Here is a 15,204-nt window from a genome sequence, read left to right on the forward strand (position 1 = left end):
TACCTTGCCCGGGTGTGACCCTGGGGTGAGGTGGGGTGAATTATGACAGCATGCAGGGTGAGACACTCACGGCCTCCTGAAGGTGGGTGGAGTGGAGACACCACCTCACTGAGGGGCCGGGTCCCAGGCACAGAAGACGGTTCACCAAAGTCCTCTTTCCTATTTTAGATATATACGTTGGATCTTGAGAGACTAATTTTCCAACAGAACAAAAATCAGTTCTTCAGATTCCAGAGTTCAAACTACACATCCATCTCTAAAGTAGGATCAAGACATAGACAGGGTGAAACAGATGAGGGCCAAAGCCCAGCGAGGAGGGAAACCAGAGTGAGCAGGAAGGACGGACCGGATGCTGGGTCTCCTCAGGCGGAGAGCTTTGCCCACACTCTGCCTTCCCGTGGAGCCCACCTCTGTGCCCCCCTGCACTGCAGAGCAGCCTGAAGGGAACTCCACTGGCCACGGCACTCAGCGACAGCTAGCGTTCTACTTCCACCACCTAACAGGCCCATCAGCACATTTTTGACTATTTATGACTGTTGGTCTGCACGGCTTTCTGATCATTTCCAAACATACAAAAGATCAACGGATGCTCCAGTGAGCCTCTGGGCCATGTTCTTTACTAGAGGCCCCAAAGAGTGAGTTAGGATTTTGACTTCGAACCTAAGTGTAAGAGTGCCTCTGGCTGGGGGTCTCCTTGGCCATTAACTTCCCTAAGGAACCAAATCAAATACTCCAGAGATAAATATTTAGCTGGAAAAAAAAAAGAAAGAAAATGTATGGGCTAGAATCCTTTCACTAGGAAGAGGGTGAAAGAATGGGACAGGGGAGGGGGGAGGGGGAGGAGGCAAAGGGGGACACGGCAGGAGCACAGAAACCTTCAATCAAACAGAGACTGACAATTAGAGCCTGTTCTCTACAAACACTGGCATTACCCGGAGACATCATGACCAAAGACTCTTGCCCTTCAACAAATGAACACCATAGGCTTAAGAGGTCACTAAACAAACAGAAGATCTGGGGTTAGAGTGAGGGTCATGTCTCTTGCTGGGAGGGGAGGAGATAAAAGCAGACCAGACTCTTGTAGCCCAGCAGTTCCTCAGTCTACAGAGCAGTGCTTAGCACTGGGGCAACACCTCGAAGACAGCCTGACCTTTCAGATGTTCACCCAACTGAGGCTTGCCAGAGCCACAGCATGGTGACTGGATTTCCTGTCTTCGTGTTATGCAAAACAAGCGACCACCAGCCCTTAGAGGTCAGACCGTGGGTGCCTGTCAGGACGGAAGAGCCAGGTTTCTTTCCTACAACAGTGGAATAGCTCAGGTTGGCTCTGGCTTCCGAAACAATGGGAGGCAAGGCTTCTCCCACAGTGAAGCCCGACCGCAGCCCCCTTCAGAGATGCTTTCTTTCTTTTTTCTTTTGGTTTTTTGAAACAGAGTTTCTCTGTTATAGTCCTGGCTGTCCTGGAACTCACTTTGTAGTGAACTCAGAAATTCGCCTGCCTCTGCCTCCCAAGTGCTGGGATTAAATAAAGGCGTGTGCCACCACTGCCCAGCTTCAGAGATGCTAAAGGAACACTTTGGTAAGGCTCCAAACCTTACCAGCCCATGCGGCAGAATCTCTCTTTGACAGCCTCTCTAATGTGTACTCCCCAAATGGCAAGCAGGACTTTGAGTGCAAAGCCCCAGAAGGCATGAAAAGAAACCTAAACTAGAGTTGGTTGTCAAGGAAAGCAGCTGCCTTCTGCAAACAGTGTAAGGCTGACTGTGGTCTGCCATGAGATTACGGGATCATGGGAGAAAACATCGTGCCCCACACGTTCTTACAAAAGGGGGGCTCTGCAGGGGAGGTGTAAACGTTTGTCCCTCTGTGTAAGTAAGCCTGGAGAGACTCAGAGACAAATAGCAGGACACCATCCCACAGACCCATCTGCGAAGCTCAGTTTTTCCGCCACAGGGACCCTGTGCAACTCTGGGTGAGCTGCAGAGGTGTTTTCACCTGCAGGTCCCCTCAGAGTAGAGCCCAGAGACAATGTGCTGAGGTGGGTGCTCATCTGAGAAACTGGCCCTTGAAGACAGGCACGAACTAAAGGAGAGGTCTTGCTGGATAGTTAACAAGAAGCTGGCATCTGAGTTCAGCCTGACCTTTGACCTTTGGAGCTCCTGAAGTAGCAGGACCTTATTTTTATGCTCATAGTAAAAACAAGTGGAAAATGTGTAACAGTGAGATTGTAGGCAGGGATGACCAAGAAATTCCAGCATGCTAAGGCATGCTAAGTCATCCGGCATGGGTCTTGTCAAGCTTAAGAGGGCTCACTGAAAGCCCAGACTACAGCCACCAAGTCCCGTCTCCCGCTCCTGTACATGGAAAAGTCCACAAGCATGGGTGAAGGATGGGGCGCTACCCACCCAGGACGTGACGCTACCAACACACAGCTACACATCAGACTCCCAGATCTCCAGAGCCTGTCACAGAGGTTCTTCAGTAAAATGTCACCTGGCCAGGGCTGCTCCTTTTAGCCTCAATGGGGCCACATGACCTTGGGTCAGCACACTGCAAACCAGTCTGGAGAAATACCAAGGCAGCGGCAAACCAGAAGGATGGGGCTCTGGGGCTGGGGACACTCGTCAGGGAAGGTGAGGCTGAGAGTCTGCCTTTAATAAAGTGGAAACAAGCTAAGTTTATTAGTGCTAAGTTTAGCACTAATAAAATTGAAGGCTATTATATATTTAAATCTCCCTTAATAGATTTCCATATAACTTTGATAAACACAACACCAACACACACACACACACACACACACACACACACACACAGCATGCTGTTTAACCAGGAACATCCAACTGAAACAGACAAAAGCTGATAGGACATTTTCGCAGGTTTGGTGAACAGGGAAGTGGTCTCTACTTACAATGACAAATTCAACATTCTCATGTCAGAAACCACAACCACAGTCTTCCTCACTGGAGATAAACCTCAGAATGTACCTACATCTCTAAAGTCAATCGCCATGACCCAACAGGTCCGGGAGTAACCGGCTGGCAAGGTCATGCTACTCAGCTTTCACTATGGTCTTCTCCTGGCTCCAAGCTACTAAGGACTACAGCGAGGTCTGGGCGTCCACCAGGAGCCCTCTTGGGCCTGGGAACATTGAGATGCTTAGCCCAGGGATGCTCTGACACTCCCCTGGACAGCTACCAGGAGGGCTTCAGTGAGCTCAGGCGCTCGCTTGCTCTAGCAGACCCTTATGATGCCTGCACCAGGGAGGAGGGCTAACAAGGCTGGGTGGGGCTTAGGGCTCTGGGTTCCTTTTCTCTTTTGTGCAGCTTGAAGGAGGAGGTAAGCAGCTTGCTGAGATTGAAATTAAAAACAGAAGAAAATGGGAGCTGAGGGTGCAGAGCCTTTCAACCCCGGGTATGTGAAGCCACACTGAGACAAACCAGCTGGCATAAACAGCCAGCCTCCCCTCCCCAAGGCAGGAGAAGAGTTCAGGCTGGCTCAGTCCACAGTGCCTTTTAAAAAACCATTTACAGAAAATAGGAATCAAGCCACTTAAGACGTGTAGTCTCTGGGACAAACTGTGTGACCTGGGCAAAGTATTTAACCTCTGTGGTTCCCGGCTTGCTCATCTGTCAGTCAGTACACTCACTCAACTGCCCTTGGTACGTCCGACCTGGTGAAGTTTTACAAAACTCTTTCACACTCTTCTGTGCATCTGACTCTTACAGTAGCTCTATGGACTGGTAGGACCACTAATCCCACTGTATAAACAGAGAGAGAGAAAGAGAGACAGACAGACAGACAGACACTCAGGAGCTGACTGGACCTTCAGGGCCTCACTATGTAGCCTCGCCACCTGCAAGTGCTGGGACTATAGGTGTGTCCCAACTGCCCAAGTCCATTGCTTTTGACATCACAGCACCAGCTGGTTCTAAACTCTTCCCACAATCTCTCGTGTCCTTTCTGCAAAGGGTCTCTGCTATCAACGAGGTAGTGATCTAAGAACATGCCATTAACACTTTCCTAGCGCAAAACACTACTTTCCTAGGGGGTGAAGAACCATCACACAAGAGATTAAACCAGCGCTAGATGTGAGCCTTTTTAAGAAACTCCTCGGGCTGGTGTGTTTCCCTGTGACCTTTGACCTTCCTCCCCTTTCCTTCTCTTATCCACCCACACACAGAGGGTAGGAGAACCTGCCTCATAGTGACAACAGAGGACATAAAGAGTGAGCTTTTTGAATATTTGGGTGTTCTTTTTATTACTGACAGCTGTGAGCCCTGTCTTGTTTACAGGTAAAACTCTGATGAACCGGCTGGGAGTCCTGACTGCTGCATGCGCTGTCAGGATAGGAGTCACCCCCCCCATTCCCCCGCCCCCCCCCCGCCCCGCCCACCGGCGATGCTTTCCCATTGCATTGTGGCGCACTAACCTGCTTTGCCCATTTCCCCTTTCCTCAGTGATCCTTCAGCCTGGTACCCAGCTTTGAGATGAGGCCTGCTTAGCACCAGTGAAGTTCCCCACATTCAAACCAACAACGTTCTGTGTGGAGATGAGGGAGTCAAAGTTAAAATCCAACCCGTCAGCATCCATGAGTTCACTACGGATGATGGACTCCATGTCACATTCCAAGCTCCCATTGAACATGTCCAGGTCCAAGTCACTGGGGAACTTATCGTGGCCCATGACGGGAAGGTTTGCACTAGCTGAATACAGTGAGGAGCCTGAGAGAGAGTCCGAGAGGGTTTGCATAGACTGGCTGGCGGGAGACTGCTGCTGGTGTTTGGCTGAGCCAAGGCTGCTGGAGTCACTCAAGCCCATGTTGCTGACAGAATTTGACAAGGCACGGCTGCCACCAAGAGCGCCCTGGGTTTGGTGCTGGTGGTGGAGCAAGTTCTGATTGACCAAACTCCCCTGGGTAGGCTGGGCAGCAAAGGACATCATTGGATCGTTGCGAAGCATCACGTTCCGGCGGGCATTCTGGGCGGACACGGCGGTGCTAGCCTGAGACATCAAGGGGTCCGACTGGGTCATCATGACGTCGCTGTGGCTGAGTGAGTCTGAAGCAAGCAGGTCTTGGAGTGTCTGGTTGCCGTAGTGTGACACGGAAGAGAAGGTGGCTGGTCTGTTCTCCTGGATAGTCTGCATGGGTGACTGACGCAAGGAGTTCAGAGACGAAGGTCCAAACACGGTACTGTTGAAGGAGCCGGTTGGGGAGCCCAGGCCGGAGCTCTTGGCGGTATATGGGAAGCTGGAGCCCCGCTGCATAAGCCCGCCAGGAGGCGATGGCTGCGATGGCGGGAGCGCGATGTTATCCAGCAGGTCGTCCATGAGGTTCTCGGCCAGCCCATCATTCAGATTCATGGTGCCGGCCATGTCCGTCAGCCGCGGAAGCTCCACAGTACACGGCTTGCTCACGGAGGGCGACAGGCTGGCAGAGCTGCTGTACAGCATGGGGGACAGGGGTCCATCATCATCCTGGACGTCATCCAGCTCCGTGCTTGCCAGGATGGGCGACAGGCGGCCGCTCACGGTGCTGGCGTTGGAATTGGTGCGCGAGCGGAAGTCGGTCCACGCATCCAGCTCGTCGCTGCTGCGGGACGTGGGGCTGCCAGGCCACTTGGAGAGCTGGGAAGGACTGTCGTCTGCCGACTCTGGGGCAGCCTGCAGGGCCGCCTTCTTCTTGGCTGCCCGGCCTCGGCTCTTGGTGTACTTGTTGCTGTTGTCCATGGAGACCGCACGCCGCCGGGGGGCCTTCCCGCTCTTTCCCCCATCGGGGTTGATGATCCACCAAGAGCTCTTGCCCGTGCCTTCATTCTGAACGCGCATGAAGCGGCTGTGCAGGGACAGGTTGTGCCGGATGGAGTTCTGTGGAGAAAGAGAAAGGCGAACTGTGAGCAGGAAGGTCCAGTTCAAACAGACATTCAGAGACTTCCGTTTCTAAAGACCTCTCCAGGTAGTTCTAAAGAACAAACCACCCGAGAAACAAACAAAACATTTTTTGTAACTTTTAGGAGGAAGGGAAGGCACCACATACGCACATGGGGGAACCTAATTTGTGGGAGTTGAGTTTTTTTGTTTTGGTTTGGTTTGGTTTTTCAAGACAGGGTTTCTCTGTATAGCCCTGCCTGTCCTGGAACTCACTTTGTTGACTAGGCTGGCCTCGAACTCAGAAATCCGTCTGCCTCTGCCTCCCAAGTGCTGGGATTAAAGGGGTGCGCAACCAGGCCTGGCTTTTATTTCCACCACGTGGGCCCCGGGGACTGAACTCAGGCCATCAGGTTTGGTGGCAATGGTTTTTTTTTTTTTTTAAATCCACTGAACCATCTTGCCAGCCCTGCTTAGTTTTATAGGCTAACATTATTTATTTTTGTAAACTACAAATATCTTTTTGACTTGGTACAAAGCACTAAGTTAAGTGGAAAGGTTCATGTTGGGGCGGCAGAGACTGTCCTATGAAGGAGACACGGAAAACAGGAAAATTTTGGGGTGCTCACCTACATTGCCCAAGTTCCCAGGTAACAGCGTGCTTTCTGTAATTATGTTTCTTATTCTGCAGTTTACACTGATATATATGACCAGGCCACTCCCTCTCCATACATTGTAGCAAACTTCCCAGCTCTCTGAGCAACTAGTCACCTGGGTGGCTGTTTTGTCCTTGTACTGTCCTTGGCTCTGTAAGTATAGAGTCACCAGCTAGCTCCTAAACGCTTCTATCAGAAAGTTTTAACATGTTCCATCCAGGGAGTCCTGCCACAGTTTTGCAACCCACCAGGTTGGGCAGGGCAGATGTCAGGGATAAGGCAGAGCAGAGAACCTCGCTTAGAACCTGCATCATTTACTTCCACATTCTGCACTCTCGGGAGGGGTGGGCTGAGCAACTTCCTTCCACAGAGTACAGAAGGAAAAGGGGAGAGAGAGAGAGAGATCTGAGAGAGGCTGTGTGGCCTGGTGACCAGAACTGATGGTAACACAGCACATTGTTACTGTGTATCCTAGATAAAATGGCAACTTTTCCCAAAGCCCAAATCCCTATGAATCATAAGAAATACATGAACTCCAATTAAAGGGCATTTACAAAAGCCTGTTTAGTACTCCCCAGAACTGCCACAGCAAAGGAGTGACCAGAAAATGTAACTATGGGAGCCAGTGCATCCTGGATGAGACCCCATTACAGAACACAAATAAACACCAACCAACCAACCAAAGAAAGAATCAGAAAAGACTTGCAAGTCTGATTAGTATTTATAGGTCTTAGCTCATAATAACGATAAATGTTGGCTCACTAGAGCCAACACTTATACCAGGACTCCTATGTAAGGTGCTGAGGGGACACTTGATGGTGGATCCATGTGAATTCCTGCTAATTTCACAAGTTTCCTATATATCTAAAACAATCTTCCTCCCGTCAAAGTAGGGCAAACCCCCTTAAAATCCTAATAATCTGCACCTACTGTGAGAATCTTCCTTCTGGCTTAGCAGATACATCCAGTTGTCAAGGACAACCAGGCTCAGAATTATCTCTGCCACTGGCCAATCACATGGTCCCATGCAAATCATTTCATCAGTCTGCAAAAACAGCAGGTTCCTGTCTTCATTATGGTCATGATAAAATCCAGCCACCCCTCCCTGCCAGGGTGACATAACAGTGACAGATGATAATGCACTTCAGAAGCCAGTCACGCCATCAGCCAGCGCTTTCCTGCTCTTAGGAAGTGCAGTTCCAGAGTAAGGAGTGTTCAGAGCTGGGGCAAATCTGTAAAATACCTGCCATGTGTGTAGCAGGAAGAGCGCTGACAGTGCTCCCCACATCTGGAATAGCACCTGCTACCCAGATGAGTTTCTATTGGCAAGTTGAAAGATGAAAGACATTGTCTAATACTGCATATTAAATACAAACAATTCTAAAAGTCACATTTAAAAAGACTTGGCAATCATCAACTGTATTTATGTAGAAGATACAAATACATGTGTTCTACCAGATTGTTTTTAAAACACAGAAAGTCAACAGAATTTTGTCATAAGTAAATAACTCAAAATACAAAGTATTCCTGATATGCATTCCTAGTCAAGAAGAGACTGTAGTTCAGGCTGGGCCAAGAGCAACAGCCATTCTGCTGACAGCTGCCGTTTTCTACAACTGCCACCAAGGCGGGTAAGACACAGCACCCTAGAACCCCGTGGAGCAGGTGTTGCCCAGGAGACGACACGGCGTTTCCCTCTCATTTATTTGTTTGTTTAGAATGATGGCCAGTGTACTAATGGTTCAGAAACTGTATTTCTTGGAAACAGGATGCTTTCTCTATGATGTGGGTAAGAGGCACCCTCCTACCATGCATTTGTCAGAGAAGAGCAAGGCCTACTCTGAGTACATAGGTAATTCAATGTATTTAGTAAAATGTAAACACAGACTTCAGGGTGAAAAGTAAACTAGTCTGGAAGCTTTAGGGGTACAAAGTAGACACCTGCTAATTATTCCCACCCAAGTGTTCACACAAACACCAAATGCTTACAAAAATGAGCAGTCTTACATATTCAATGATCCTGTATCTTTTAGGGAATGGTATTTTTAAAATGTATTTTCCTGTTCCTAATTCCAAACTTACTAAAAGACCAATGAAATCTTTTATGAATTTTCTGATAGCCATGACTCTAACCCCCCCCCCCCAACAACATATATGTATAATTTTATACAATTGCAAGTGGCTAACACTATAGACAGATCCCAAGCTTCTGCAAGGCCAGTACCACAGGGAGCCAGGGCAGGGATGGGGCATGAAGACTGGCCTCCTGACCAGGCCCCTAACTGCAAAGTGAAGATCTGCCAGGTCATAGCAGTGCTGGCTACTGAACCTTGGGCTTTAAATCACTGCCTCTAATCCTCACAACTTGGCGAGGCAGTCCATCAGTAATTTTGCACATGACGTCGTCTCAGGGTCTGAGATATGAAACAGCACAGCCCACCAGCCAGAGCACAGCTCTGACACCGGGGAGCAGCTTTCCCAACTGTCATGCTATGCTTATCCTACAGCCCTTCACTGGCCCACAGCAGGCTCGTGAGAAGTCACCATTTAATGTCCCTGTGCAAAACGTCAGGAAAAATACCCTGAGGAACATACACACAGAGAGATAATATTATTGTGATTTCACTTATGAAATACTTGGAAATTTAGGGGCCTTCCCCCAATTTATGTAGGAACTTTATAGAAAAGTATTTTGTTGTTGTTCTTCCTAAGGAGGGATCAGTAGCCACACTGGCAGTGGGACCACCACAGGCTCTTACAGAGAGCCTGCCTAGAGGGCTCTAGGCTCTAGCGGCCTCTCATTTTAGAGGGTTATTAGTGGTAGAACACAGTTCCTGGGGCCCATTATCTATGGTGCTCAGACGGGTCTTTCTAGCTACTTTATTAAGCCAACATGAAAACAGGGCCGCCATCTTGCAGAATGGCTCCAGTCCCAGCAGCCTCTCTTCATGCAGACTGGCCACCATAAAATCCATCATCTGAAGGCGGGACACTGACAAAGACCAATAACCACAGCTCACCAGTCCATTACCGTCCAAATACCTGGCAGGGCAGATGCCAGCCATAAATGTATTTATGGGTTCAGAAGTCCAATGGCTAGCTTTGCCACCTCAGTTTTATTGAAAACAGAAAAGTTAAAGAAAGAAGGCAGAAAGGAAGGGAGAGAGGAGAAGAGCTGGGTAAACCATCCGCACTGAGATGTTCTTCTCTACACCTTCCCGAGTACCAAGTGAAAAGCAAGGTCCTGTAAGACCACAGGGTCCTCCCCAATTCAATCTCAGGAAAACCACCATTAAAAAATAACCTACTGCCTTTAATCCCAACACTCGGGAGGCAGAGGCAGGTGGATTTCTGAGTTCGAGGCCAGCCTGGTCTACAGAGTGAGTTCCAGGACAGCCAGGGCTACACAGAGAAACCCTGTCTCAAAAAAAAAAAAAAAAAAAAAAAAACCTACTGTGCTGGACTGAGGTGGTGGCCCAGGCCTTTAAACCCAGCAATTGGGAGGAAGAGGAGAGAGGGGAGGGGATCTCTGAGTTCAAGGCCAGCCTGGTCTACAGACAGAGTTTCAGAACAGCCAGGGCTACACAGAGAAAAAAAACAAACAAACCCATATTGGAAAACAAAACAAACCAACCAGCCCTCCCCAAACTGTGGCTTCCCACTAATTTATGTTACTATCATAAGACATGAGCTGAATTTCTGAGGTTTTACTTTATGTGGAGAAAGGTAACTGAAGGTAATGAACAATGGTTTGACGAAACTCTAGTTCTGTCAAGTACGGGTTTTCTAACCCTACACTTATATCACACATACACTTGAAGCCCACCATGAAGTTCTCTTGGCTAGAAAACCATGCGTTTTGCTTGGCCATCCCGTCACCACAGTCAGTTACCGAGGCTGCCCAGAAGCCGCCCATCCAGACCTCGTAAGCAGCTCCAGTTATCTAGGCCAAGAGTCTGTGAGAAACTGTCACTTCTCATGCAGCCATGCTGACTTTCCTCAGCTCCAACAAACATTTATAAAGCCTCGAGAAACCCCTACAGTTCGTCCAAGGGGGCAAAGCTGAGAACAGCCCCTGTCTTTCTGTGTTACGCCTCTTCAGTGATGTGGTTAATTAGTAACCACGCTGGCAAATGTGACTGTGGCCACAATTCGTGGCCAACCTTCCAGGAGACATGCAATAGGTGTGTGGAGGAGGCAACCTGCTGGGATTGATGTTCCAGGCATGCTGACTGCACCGTGTGGGTCACCTTTGCCCGACCCACCCAGAGGACATTAACATAAAGGTGACTGCACTGGTTACGATTGGATAATTATTTTCTTCATGTAATGAACAATTCTCTGTTGCAAAATGCATTCACTGCAGAGGCTAAGGTGTCCATGACCCTTAACTATGCCAAATCATGATGAAGACAGGTGGATTCAAAACAGGACTGGAGTCGGCAAGAAGCTGCCTAGAGCTGCAGAGAATCTCACCACTCATTTACAGAGTGGGTGGGTAGGACAGCAAGCCAGGGAAGGTAGCCATGGAGGAGACAGGCCCAGTGCTGTGATGGGGACCTCAACTGCCCCTCTGGAGAAGGCAGGAGCAAACGCGCTCTATGTCTGGGATCCCTGCGAGGAGGCTATGATGTGCGGCACGCAATGCTCCCTAGCCGAGTGCCAAGCACAAGTCTCAACAGCAGATCTCATAGTCAGACATCTCGGACCCTAGCTTACTGTTTTCTGAGCATCGTGTGCTTTTGAGTCAAAAGGTGAGAGGGCGGTGCCTTCCAAGAAAGGATCACAAACTTGTAAAAGTTTTTTAGGGTGCAGTGCCAGAAACTAGACACTTGTTAGCGGCTGCTCACTGCATCTGCCTCAGCTCCTGCATCTACCTCAGCTCCTTCCAAGCCATGTTTACCTTGTGGAAACTCTGCTAACCCAGACACCAGCTGCGCATGCTTTCCCTGGAACACAGAGAGGGTTTGTCTGGAAGCAACATGTGGTTCCAATTTATCTTTCCCAGCAACAGCAAGGAGAAATCTACCCACTTTAAAAATAAAAAGGTTGTGCAATTTAACTCTTAAAAGCCCTGTTTTTTTTTTTTTTTGTTTTTGTTTTTGTTTTTTTGCAAAGACAATTCTAATTCCTCCTCCCCCTCCCCCTCCCCCTCTTTTTTATTTTCTGGGCTGTCTAGAGAGAGAGAGACCAAATGTGTAATGGCTGTCAACATATGAGCCCGTCACTGCCCACTAGACTCGGGAGACACTGCAGATGGCTCGTCTCCAGCAGTCTTCATCCGCCTCTCATGCAGAACCCATGTTTTAAGTTTGCCTCAGCGTTTGATGCGAGGGCACTGGCTATTTAGAACGAAGCTGTTCGATGCCTGGATTCTACTATTTGCTCCTGGTGACCTACGGGTGGCAATGGCTGCGTGGACAGCTCTGAGGCCGCAGAGGCTGACATGCCACATACAGAGGCAGCTACAGGAAACGCTGGCTGGGCGGACAGGGCCTGTCAAAGGTTTCAGTCGAGACTCCAGGTTTCTACTCGTTAGTAATTCTGCAGTCTGGCTGCCTGTTTGAGACTCCCAGGGTAGACTTTCCTCCCCCATGTCCCTTCCCAGAGGTCTGATTCAATACCTGTGCTGAGGCCTAGGTATTTTACTTTTTAAATTTTTTTGTTTTTTCAAGACAGGGTTTCTCTGTGTACCCCTGGCTGTCCTGGAACTCACTGTGTAGATCAGGCTGGCCTTGAACTCAGAGATACCTGCCTCTGCCTCCAGGGTACCACCATGGCCCAGTTGGGGCCTGGGTATTCTGAAGTCCCCCCAGTTATGCTAATGAGTAGTCATGATGAAACCCACTGAAGTCCCCTCCCCCTAGAGCATCCCACTCACGGATTCCCAGTGCCTCAGGTCTGGTAGCAGCCCAGTGACATCACTGGAGTCCAAGACTTAGACTCACCCTGTCACTGTCCCCTTTAGCTGGCTCTGCCCTCACCTGCATTCATCTCCAGACTCTATCTCCTCTGGACTAACCACCATGATGAATGAAAACAAAGACGAGTGTCAGAGCCTAACCCTGGCCTGGAAATTGAAAAACATTTTTTTCATATGGACTATCTATAGTGGCCAAAAAATAAACCTTTCAGCTGGATAAAAATGTAAATAACCCTTCATCAGAAGGACTGTGCAATCAACTCTGACGTGGAAGACAAGTTAGTCTCTTTCTAGCCTTACCCTTGTCTACAGTCTTAAAAGTTTAAACCATTAAAGGGCCTTAAAAAACAACGATGTTCTAAAATAAATGTTGTTGAGAACTTGGCAGAGGGATTGTATTTCCAGCTAGAAACAAGACTTCCCGCTAAATTTGCTGACAGTAATTCTCTACCCACAGATGTCCTCTGGAAGCATGTTCTACGTTGTCATGCAGACAGCCAGTGATAGCAGGATTAGAGCAGTGCTCCGATGAGCGGAGCCAGGATTGCTCTCCCCCTCGCCTGTCTTAGGTAGAGCTGGCCGGAGAAGCGGCCGAGGAGACAATCCTCGCAGGGAGGCAAAGTCTCCTTAGTGTGGAGGCAGCCAGCATGCTGCCGCACGCCGTGCTGTGGGCTTTCTAGCGTGGACTTTATTTTAATACAAGAGTGATAATATACATTGGTTTTTCACCGAGCTGTCCCACAGCTGCTTCTGCTCTTGGAGGGCAAGAGGGAACATTCCATTCCTTCCAGCCAAGCTTGCACTTGCGGCACACACAGATCCCTGGCAGCCTCGCACCTCTGCCCACACCCACGGCTTGCCGCCCAGCCCTCTTCCTCCCCTGCTCCCCAAGGCCTCACACTTCCCACTCCACAGTCCGGGCCCCAGACCAAGGAAACAGCCACAGGTACCCAGTTCACATGTCTCCTCCACAGAGCAGGTTAGACCACAGCTTTTAGCCAACTCTGCTCTTCAATGTATTCTTCCCTGAGGTTTTCAAATTGTTTCCCTCTCTCATGAGAGACTTGATAAATACATGCTGCTGAAATTCCCTTTAAAACCATGGTTATCTAGCCAGATAAAATCGATGTATTAGAGAGTTCAAAGCCAAGGGATCCCAAAACAGTCTTGAAATTTATTTTTGCAGTGTTTAACAACATAATTTTTATCAACCCAAACTTTACCTGAGATTTTAAAAAAAAGCTACATCTTTTTCCAGTTTGGAAACATACTATGTATAGAAATGGATGAAAAATGGACATTAGAAACTCACATCTAGAACTCAGGGACACAGCAGAAGGTTTAGAGTCACTTTAGTGACATTAGACACTTGGTACAATGCAGGGGAATACGGCACTGGGAAACGGCAGCCATATTTACAGTGCAAGAAAACGGGGATGAGACTGTAAGGCCGGACTTGGATTCAGTCAGTTAGTAAGTGGTAACAGGGCTGAGGTGAACATACCATCTCCTGGCCTTGAGGCATAAAGGTGATGTCACCCAGAAACAATATCAGCACAGTGGTATACTGAAGGAAGAGAGTACAGGATATACAAGACAAAGACACAATCCATCTATCTTACCCATCTATCTACTCACCTACCCAACCCTCCCTCCCTCCCTCCAGCCACCCACCTATCCATCCTATCCATCCATCCATCCATCTTATCCATCCATTCTATCCATCCATCCACCCACCCACCAACCCTGTATGGAACCTGGTTTACAGTGAGTACTCAGAATGCTGTCATCTAATCACTGGCTCTGTGGGAAGGGTGCAGAAGCCACAGGACTGGTCTGAGCTGCACTTTTAAGGTGAGTGAGCTGTGAGAGGGAGGTGAGGGCCTCACGAGTGCTGTGCTGTGCAGTAAGCGCCCACTGGGTAAGTCTGGAATGGCACTGAGGTTGCTTGCGAGTTCTCGGTCTCATCCAGGGTATTAGGAGATAGCACATGCTGACGCAGACGGAAGGTTCTAGTAGAGGGATGGGGAGACCAACAAATTGACAGGGCATAGACCAGCCAGTCGGTGGTGCAAGGCCTGGTAGATGCAGCTGAGATCTAGCTGAGATAGAGCTTCCTTTTAGTTCATCTTGCAAGGCTATGGGGCCTTCACTACTTAGAGACTCACTCGAAATCACAAGTAACAAACCTTGGCGCCAAGCAAGTGCACACGAAGGGAAACTCACAGCAGTGTGTATTTTACTGCAATCTGAAGGAAGAACATGTGCTCACTGCCTGCCAGGAGTCCCTGACACATCTCATCTTATTTTCTTTTCCCCACAAGCAGGAAGCTGAGAGAGAAGAAAGTTTAAGAGTGTGTCCGGTGAGCCTTGGTGCTGCGAATCCAGCCTGTTGGCTAACTCCAAAGTTCTTCTACCATGTGTTTTCCCAATTACCAAACCCACTGAGGAGAGAGGCTGCACCAACAGGGACCAAAGGGCTTGAGCTACAAACACTTCCCGTATATGGTAGCTTCTGTGCCGAGGGAAACTAGCCACTGACTGAGTCCAAGCAGTATTACCTGGCTGTCCGTGGGAGGTCTAAAATCAGGTCCTCGAAGAGCTGGTATGGTACCACAGATCCTCATGCCAGACACATCGGGCAAATGTCTCCAAGTACCCTGGACTGCTAGGACGAGGCTTAATCTGAAACAGGGACCTCACTTTATACTATTTAAAACATCTAATTAGCCTATTATTAAGCCAGAGAGAAAGATTAGC

General features: G+C 48.9%; 1 protein-coding gene across 2 annotated transcripts in view; it reads right to left on the reverse strand.

Annotated features, from left to right (window-relative positions):
- Foxo3 (forkhead box O3) overlaps positions 1 to 15,204 on the reverse strand; it is a 94,851-nt gene that overhangs the window by 10,192 nt on the left and 69,455 nt on the right. For both annotated transcript variants that reach the window (NM_019740.3, NM_001376967.1), the window contains exon 3: positions 4,430 to 5,865. In NM_019740.3, the coding sequence (NP_062714.1) occupies positions 4,465 to 5,865 (1,401 nt within the window). In that variant the 3' untranslated portion in view covers positions 4,430 to 4,464. The remainder of the gene's footprint in view (positions 1 to 4,429; positions 5,866 to 15,204) is intronic.

The sequence above is a fragment of the Mus musculus genome, chromosome 10 (genome assembly GCF_000001635.26).
Source record: "Mus musculus strain C57BL/6J chromosome 10, GRCm38.p6 C57BL/6J".
Classification (NCBI taxonomy): domain Eukaryota; kingdom Metazoa; phylum Chordata; class Mammalia; order Rodentia; family Muridae; genus Mus; species Mus musculus.